General features: G+C 31.5%; 1 protein-coding gene across 3 annotated transcripts in view; it reads left to right on the top strand.

Annotated features, from left to right (window-relative positions):
- The window catches only part of LOC117124289 (SPATS2-like protein), a 50890-nt gene that overhangs the window by 1416 nt on the left and 39447 nt on the right, over positions 1–10027 (top strand). For 2 of the 3 annotated variants that reach the window (XM_033270472.1, XM_033270471.1), the window contains exon 1: positions 651–803. The exons of the other annotated variant lie outside the window; for it this stretch is intronic. In XM_033270472.1, the coding sequence (XP_033126363.1) occupies positions 779–803 (25 nt within the window). In that variant the 5' untranslated portion in view covers positions 651–778. Of the gene's footprint in view, positions 1–650; positions 804–10027 lie in introns of those variants that run through there. 3 annotated transcript variants of the gene reach the window in all.

The raw sequence follows: 10027 nt of genomic DNA on the forward strand, positions 1-10027 counted from the left end.
TTATTATTATTATTATTATTATTATTATTATTATTATTATTATTATTATTATTATTATTATTATTATTATTATTATTATTATTATTATTATTATCATCATCATCATCATCATCATCATCATCATCATCATCATTATTATTATTATTAAAATCACTATTAATATCAATATCATTATCTTATTTAATATTAATATGATTATAATAATGATTAGGGCCTACTATTATTATCTTCATCATCATCATACCTATTGTTATTATTATTATTATTATTATCATCATTATTATCATTATTTATTACTATATAATATTATTATTTATATATTTATTACTATTATATTATTATTTCGAATTTCATTTATGTTAAGAAATTAAGGTTATACTACACTTGAAGCTAGAGAAAGAGGACGTTATTTGATTATTAGGTCCATATATATTTTATTATTTTTATATTAGGCCCACTGTAGGCCTATTCCAATGCGACTGTTTATTTAAAATTACAAATAAACTGAACTTATTTAATTAAATAGGCATAATTATGTATTTAGTTCAAATAAATTCGATAGATTATTTGTGCGTACGTAGGCCTATCGATAAATCTGATCGATAATTGATCATGATGATGTCCTATTGACGGCATGCAATTTCGTAGTAAAGCTCTCTATGGTTTATTTCAACTGTACTGTTTCAAGTTCTGCGTGTCCTGTCAAGCGAGTGTTAGTGTAGGCTAGTCGATAAATCAACAAAGTGTCATTTGACAGGCAGAAGGACACTATAAGGGAATGGCTCGAATATCCAGTGCTACAGGTTCGTGAGTGTAAAGTGTAGTTGTTAAGATATTAATATTTTCGATTCTCTTACAAACTAGGCCTAGTCTGTAGGCTATAAACCTACATTATATACTAGGCTAACTACACTAGCCGTAGGCCTAGGCTAGTAATACTAATAGGCCTAGGTGGCCTAGTACTGTAGTAGTGTAACTGTAGCTAGGGCCTAGGCTGGGCCTAGTGTAAGATTGTTTTAAATATACTTGGGAATTTCCATTACTTGGACAGCCGATACCGAGGATATAGGATAGGCTATGCATATATTCTCGGAAAAAATTACTGTATACAAATCAGTAAACGATATATTTACGTGAAATAAATAACGCATGTGCAGTCATACTTGCATTATCGGTGACGTAATTTATAGATTCTGGTTAAATGTACGTTAATGTGAGTTCAAATTTCAGCACTCGAGATTAGCTTCGTCCCAAGCCGCGGTGTTCAAACTCACAACGTTACCGATTTACTGTGGCCCTTTTTGGTCGGTCTCAAGTTAAAATTATGAATGTAGGTCTACTGTACGTGAATCCACGGTGTATGAAAATCAAATCTTCCCCATACTTGTACGTGTTTATAGTAATGTTAAAATACATTAACTTGACCAAACAAATTTTTGTAAAACAAAGGAATTTATTATTCGTTAAAGTTGTCAAGTGTGTGTTCATTTAATTCATGCAATCCAACAACAATTGCCTTGGTTCATTTAAAAATGAGGGGAGTAAAATTAAAAGAACATAAATATTTTCATCTCATATTACCACATTTATTTGAAAAGTTAACAATGATTTAATAATTTATTTAATGATTAAACTACATACTATTATATGAAATTAAATTACATTCGATAAAAACAAAATTATAATTAAATCAGTGCTGTGGTCAGCTTGGGCACCGCAACTTGGGCCGATACTAATTTTGAGTGCTGAAAGTTGAACTATTGTTAAGGTACATTTTAACCAGAATTGATAAATTTATGTGACCGACAATGGGAGTTTATTAAAGTATGACTGCGCAAGTGTTATATATTTTGCGTAAATATATCGTTTACTGATTTGTTTACGGTCTCGTAAATATATCCATGTCCATTACAGATATACTCCCCAAGCAGGGGTTGTAAGTTGGAAGCGGATCTGGATTAAAATGAGCTTTCTTGCGTTGTCATTATCGACTAGAGCCTCGGTCTGGGTCATGTAATAAAAAATCCCTAGTCAGGTTGACGGGGAGGGTTTTATGGCTTAGTATGGTTGGAATTGTGTTCTTAGTCCACAATATTAGGGTTTGGTAAACATTACTTGGATAGAAAAATTATTTTTTTATAGTTAAACTGACAACCTCGTCGTGGTGTCGAACAGCAGGGGGTCCAGGCTTGTCCGATGGGAAAATGCCTTGGCCCCTCCCCTGCTGGCGCCACCATTCCACTCAGGTGGCGCTAACGGTTAGTTCCCGATCTAGATATGAGGGCTCTAGTGTGAACCTGACCATAGATATACTTACAGCCAATAAATGATGTATTAATCAGATGTTGGAATCTTAAATTCAATAATTTGATCTTCTTATAACAAATACTTTTTTTTTCCCATGCTGCAGAATTATCTGTTACTAAAGTATTATATTTTTCCTATAATTCGCCAACAATAATAGTAAGCTTTTGCCTAAACCAAGGAAGCCTCTCCGTATGTTTACTGTCAGTGTTATATTATTTTTTGGCCAAGAAACACACTTAGCACTTGCTAAAAACTTCAAAGATTTGTATGTGGGATGGAATTTCCACAGTTGGTAGGATTTCTATTGATACAGTATGCAAAATCATTTAAATTCATGCTAGATGAAAATAACTAATGGGAACACATTACAATGTGTTTTGACAAAGTTAGTGTTGTATAGTATCTTTGTTACTAATAAACCTTTTAAATATTTTTCCTCTTTTTTCAGTTTAGTAGGCCCCTACTGTATATAGGGGTTTCTATATATTTACTATTTGTTTAAGGTCAGGCCTACCATACAGGATATCAATTGATTATTTTTTTTCTTGTCAACAGCATGCTATTTTCTGTAGGGAGTGCTAATATCAGAACTGAAGTTTTTTTTAACCCTATTATTGAAACTGTACCAGTTCCTGAGATATACTTATTAATGTCCTTTGTTAGGAACCGGTTGAATAACTATGATCGTGGCTTCTATTCAAGGAACAGGAAATAATGACTATTGTATTCCATTCATCAAATACTGCTCCACCCAAATGCTTACAATACAGTAGTATACTAACTGTCAACAGCAGTGGCATAAATTTCAAAGTACTTGTTTGTAATATAAACATAAAAGATAAGGCTTTAATGACAGATATTTTAACTAAACTGGCAAACATTCTCCCATGCAATGTTGAATTCAAGGAGCTGATGCATACATTGTTACACAATATCAAAATGAGAGTGAAACATTTATTTTTACGGCCAGTATATCTTTTGTATTATTAAGCCTGACTAAAAGTGACAACTTGTTTATACCTTGTTTAGCATAATGATGATTTCAGATAAAAATAAAATTTAATTTTGGGCCAATTAGCACACCCACACCATGAAAAAAAATGAAATTTCAGGAAACATGAAAGTTTTTTTCTTGATTTTTATTACGCCCACTGCTGCCTTGAGGTCACCAAATAATAGGTATATTTCTTTCTAAATATAAATTTAAAGCATTTAACCATTCCATTACTACACTGTTTACATTCACCAATAAAATGTTTATTTTCTCCTCCATTTGAATGTTTTTGGCAAATCTTGCTAAATAAGAAAACAAAATGTTTTTTTTTTTCCGCCATCCTCTGATGACCTTCGCAAAACAGGGTATAAAAAAATCTTGCCTAAAGACGAAACTGAGGTTTTGTGTTGATGAGAGGATAGTTGGAAATGGATTTATGTTGACCATTTTATACTTGGGATTATTGTTGTGAAATTATCTTTTGGAGCTTTGTCATTTTTGTTGTGTATGTGTGATTTGTAGTTTTTTTTTTTATTTACACAATCAAATGAGAATATATTGTGGCCTAATGAGAAAATCTAAAGGGAGTATACAACATTTGCCTCATAGCTCAGTTGGTTTAGTATCCAAATGATACTCAGATGACCCTGTTTTGTAAATCCTAAATGGGGCAATATGTTTTTTCACAAAAGATGTATTTTCTTCATTGGAGGTGTTTATCCATGTGTATCAATGTGTTTATCCAATAGTATCATGTGATTTATCATTTCCACTACATATTACACAATACCTGAAAAGAAATGCATTGTGTGCTAAATTATGAAATACATTGTCCTAATGGGAAAATCCTAGGGAATACTGTGGCCCCATAGCTCAGTTGAGCCTCCAAACAAGAACAATAGGGATAATACATTTTTCGCAGGTAGGGATTGTGTTAATTTAATGTGTTTATTGCCAATGTTATAAATATTCTCTTCTCCTTCCTTTTAAACCCTGGTTTGCACTTCGATGATAGATTGTTTTTATTAAAAGTATCAGGTTGATCAGTGGTGAAAAATTGACTTTTAAAGATGTATTGTCCCATGCTAAGTACCAAAAAAATCATAAAAATATTTTTTGAAATTAACTTGCCCATTTTGAAGTAACATAAAAGTTATCAACTTGAACATAGAAATTAGTGTATTTAAAAAATTGTCTACCCATCAGTTTACAGCGAAAAATGATATAAACACTTCCAGTCACTGGAAGTGTTTTATTATTTTTATTATAATTTTTTGGTTTAAAAATCAGGGTACACAAGATTTTTGTTACAAATCTGTTCAATGCCTGACAATTAATGATTCAGAAAAGTAGTTTGAAACCTTGTTTTGTACTTCGTCAATGAGAGAAAATGAGGATATCAACCCCTCTGGCCCAGTGGCATAATAGGCTGACAACATCATTAAATTTTTATATATTTATATTTTATAGCTTTAATAGCATTTAAATGTTTATTAGTATTGGTAAAGTTTTGTTTTTTTTCCATATTTGCCAGGCCATATAAAATTTAAAATTTTGAATTTCTTTATGTTTATGAAGCTCAGTTTTCCTTTCATAAATGATGGTTCTTCCCGGCATTCAGGCCACAACATTTATTTCACTGGCAATACAAAGGTCCATGTGGATTAGACCTATGGTAGTTAGTATGGTTTCTAGTCAGAATCTAAACTCAAACAGCAGTTTTTAATTAATATTTATATTTTTATTAGTCTTTTTTAACAATTATAACCCACATTACTGATAGCACTGATTTGCACTGGGGCCCTCCCAGCATCAAAATACATGAAATCCAAACTTACACTATGACTCAATACACATTTAAAAAATTACAATTTACGGTACCGTAAATGCTTGAATAAGTGCTGCTCACGAATAGGCACCACTCTTGGATAAGTGCTGCACCAAACCGGATTTTTTTAGCTAAGCGCCGCAGCGCTTAATCAAGAATATATTACCATGTGTGTAATGAAACAGGGTTTTAAATACAATGTATATAGTGTTAAAATAAAATAAAAAATAAATAAATAACAAACACAATGAAGACACAAGCATTTCTTTATAAACGTTTATTTACGATGACGTAGGACCTATGATATACCTACTGAACTATTAGAATACATGAGTTAGGTAACATGGGAACAGGGATGAAAAGCACCATCCAATATTCAATATTTTTTTATAAGCGCCGCTCTTGAATAAGTGCCTCGCTGAAGCTTATTTAAGCATTTACGGCATACAACTAACACTAAACATTTACATGGAAAATAGTTATTTAACATTGTTTTTATTATTTTAATTATTAATGCTTACTATTTACAATTTAAATTTTAGTATTATTAAATCATCCTTTAAAAAAACATAACCTAGTTCTACTCCTCTCATTAAGATTCAGGTTATATTTAAATATAAAGTTGGTGAAATCTTAAAAAATAACTTGAATTTACTGCACTACAGAATGATTATCTATCTACGCCACCCTGAATTTCATGTGAACCGTGTTGTTCACTCAATGATTTTGTATCTTGTATCTCGTTTGTTGCACCAGCCGGAAGACCCGCATTAACTAACTTCATCAAACTAAAGTCATGCAACAATGATTTTAACCTTTATCAGAAGTTGATCAATCACATTTTATAAAAAACTAGGAATATGTCTTTGTTAAGCATACAACCACTATTTTTGACAGTTTTCAATAATTTTTACGTGTTTGTTAGACATTCAAAAAGTGGTATTTTTTCAAATTTTAGGTCAGATGATCTCATACCTTTCTAAATCATTCGGTATGGATATAAACTTTAGGTAGCCATTCTTTGACGCAGACTAGATGGACCTGAAATATCAGAAACAATTTATTGTCAAACAATATTTTTTCATTCCCTCGTAACTTGAAAGTTAATACTGACTCTTTTTTGTCATTCTTGTGTATAAGCCAACTACAGTACACAAATTGAGGCCTAATTTGAGGGGTGGGTTTACACATTGGGAATCTCCTTTAAAGAAAAAAATATATATAGTTTTTCAAATGTTCCATAATATATAGAGGATAACCAATCAAAATGCAACTTTCAGCATAGCAGATCTGACATAAATTAAAGCCAGTCATTGATATTTTTCTCAAAGTATTTGTATTGTAAAAGTCATCTAGCTATATTAAGATCATCATAATATAGGCATTTGCCAGGAAAAACACTAGCAAATGAGACCTAAGGTAGTCCTATACATGTGGAATTACAATATATTTTTTAGATAGAGCTTGGAAAGATGTAATACCAAGGTACATAACAATCAAATGAGCTTCAGAATACATGAGATGAGATAGTAAATGTGATGTGCAGGAAAAATGCATGGTCACAAATCAAATTTAAGTTATTTTTGATGTAAAACACACCAGTTTGTGTCCAGCATAGGTTATGAAGCGGGCAAGTTTGAAGATTAATTAGAGATTAATGTATGGATTGTGTGTTGTGTGACCCCTGGAATTTCAATTCATAACTTGTCATAGATTAGCTGCCAAGGTCTGCAGTAGTTTGGTAGGTCATGGGAAGGTTAGTCTGAAACAGCTTCCTGTAATTGGTAGCAAGCCTCAAAAGGAAGATCACTATTAATATTAGGAAAGAGATATTTTTGTTTCATTAATCCCATGATTTTTGTAAAACCTATGATGCAGCTGAAGAAGTGCCTTCTGTATAGCTTAGCCATCACTCTATGTTAAATGTACCAGATATATATTGAATTTGTTTAATTCTATCATTCTATACATTGAAACCAATTATTTTTGTTCTTTAAAATTTGAAGTAGTCTTAGGCTATATACCAAACTTTTTACTTAAACTATAGTTAGTAATGAAATGATACTTTTTAAAATTTCATCCCACGACAATCAGTAAGCTGGTGTCAGAGCAGAGTAAAGAATGATGGTGCTACAGCTGTATGTCCTTGTTGGGTTAGAAATGCTTTTGAATCAAGTATATTTGTATCACAAGACATACAGTAGTAATAATCAAAATAACTACAGTAGAACTTTGTTTTTTTAAAGTATGGTATGGGACCAGAGGGTGTACGTAAATCTGGGGATTCGTAAAATCAAGGATGGGTAAAAATTTGTCGTGACTTTTGAGCTACAGTAAGACATGCCTATGACTCAATAAACGTATGTTGTTTTTATTTATAGCGTACAAATATACAGAAGTGACGAAAGTGAGCTAACAGCTGAAAAACACCTACATTGGCTCGCTCCTTATATTTAAAATACAAAAATAGAAATATAGATAAATATAAAATCTGCATATAATTCATTCACACTATAGTCTGTAGTATGGTACAGTATTGATGAATTATGAATGAATCTGCAAACAATTCATCCATACTGTTGTGTGTAGTATAGTATGGATGAATTATGAATGAATCTGCAGACGATTCATCCACTCTGTAGTATAGTATGGATGAATTATGTATAAATCTGAACACTATTCATCCATATTATGATCTGTAGTATAGAACAGTATAGATAAATTAGGATGAATCTGCACACGATTCATCCGCACTATAGTCTAGGATAGTACGGTATGGATGAATTATGGATGAATCTGCACATTATTTATCCATACTATAATCTGTAGGATAGTACAGTATAGATGAATTATGGATGAATCTGTACATGATTCATCCGCACTATAGTCTGTAGGATAGTACAGTATAGATGAATTATGGATGAATCTGTACATGATTCAACCATACTATAGTCTGTAGGATAGTACAGTATAGATGAATTATTTCAAAACCATGTAGACACTGGTTATGAAATTTAATATATAAAGTTCATGTTCAACATACAATTAACCCAGTAATTTTTTTATTCATTTAAGGTGCGTAGAAAAACCCTGTGACAATGATATTAAAATCATTGAATTGCTCTTTAAAACTATCAAATAAATATTGAAATACAAAATAAAATATTTAAATGAAACACAGATCGTAACTATTCTCTTTTTTAGCAGATTAGAACAAATTGATTTTCTAGTAAATGTACACTATGAACAGGAATTGATGAGAAAATGTAAATTTACTTTACTGTAGTAATTATAACTTAGAATTTTATAATATTAAAATTTCATTAAACAATTACAATTTTGAATTCCATATTTTATATATTATTGCATCTTAAAACCCCATTCCCGGCAAGATTTCAGTTGTTAAGAAATATCTGATTTTTATATAATGTTATAAAGATTTATAAATGTAATACAAAATTGCAAGAAAAATGAACATGAAAAAAATGTAAAATAAGACTGAAATTTGATTTTTTGTGTTCCACACAAAAAATAAATGCGGATGGATTTTTTTGTTTGATTTTGCGATGGGTCTGTGAAGAAACATAGTAGGCACCTAAAACATTAGCCTAATCCCACACCGCTAGGCTAGGCCTACAGTAGCCTTACCTCGATTTAGGTTCTGTTATCACACATAAAAACGGCTGACATGATATTTTCCATTGCTAGTATTGACACGTGTGAAATATAATATTTCATAGGAATTATTTCAAATCTGTTAAAAAATTATTCTGACCAAGATTTTGACAACTAAACAAACATATCTCGGGGCTACTCGATCGGTCGCAGTGTGCAAGATGCGATGTACAAAAACCAATTTCATTAGAGAGGGTGCACATTCATTATTGACTGTATAAAGTATACATAAAAGCGAGAGCATTCCAGCGGATGCAATCTACAACTTCTGAATTTGCCTAGTAACGAAGAATTCGTCGAGAAAATGGCAATCTCCTATGAGAAGTAGTCTGTATTATATATTTTTTATTCTTTTGCATAAAGCTAAAATTTATGCCGATATTTTTCCATTGTTTATAATAAATAGAGTAATGCATATGTATTTTTTTCTAAAAAAATTTTTTTTAGTGAAATTTTGCCGGAAATGGGGCTTTAACAAATGGTGCCAAATTCTGCAAAATATGGCTCTCAAAAATCTCAAAATAATGCAACATAATGATTATGTTTATAATTGTAATTTTCATAGGCTAATCTACAGTAATCCATTTCACATCTGTTGTATCTCCTTATGGAAATTACTTAATTTCTCTTTCATCTGTTGTATTGCCATATGCACATCATGTCCAACTCTCTTTGTGCAGGAATTGCTTGATGCAATGAATTATGGTTTGCGTCTTAGTAATATATAACGATAAATCTGCAAAAGCGCCAGGTAGATTTAAATTGATTTCCACCAATTTCTTAAAACTGTGGAAAGGCTTATTCACAGTGCCAGCTGATTGTCAACAATGAGTCTTTATAATCTGTCTGAGTGTTTGCCCGATGCAAGGTCTTTGAATGTCAATGGCAGCCTTAGCCATTTGTCGTTGGAATATATCCATCATTTCATTGAATCGCCTCAGACTTATCAATCTATGGTATCAATCTAAAATAAATTTTAGATTGATTACATAAATGCCAGCTTGCCTACTGTAGGTTAGAGTATTGGCACACCTTGGATAAGGCTCCAAACCGGGATAAAAGCACACATACTAATACCCGATTCACACGTGAAGTTAAATTTAACAAAAAGTAACAAATTGTAACCGAGCGATCTCCTGAGTTATTCCTACCGAGATAAAATGCATTCACACGCGTCTGTAAGGTAATGCCAAGGTTGTGTAAAATTTATTCAGTGTTTATTC

This window comes from Anneissia japonica, unplaced genomic scaffold, assembly GCF_011630105.1.
Source record: "Anneissia japonica isolate Jap-2015-1 unplaced genomic scaffold, ASM1163010v1 scaffold288012_len1326614_cov192, whole genome shotgun sequence".
NCBI classification, from domain to species: domain Eukaryota; kingdom Metazoa; phylum Echinodermata; class Crinoidea; order Comatulida; family Comatulidae; genus Anneissia; species Anneissia japonica.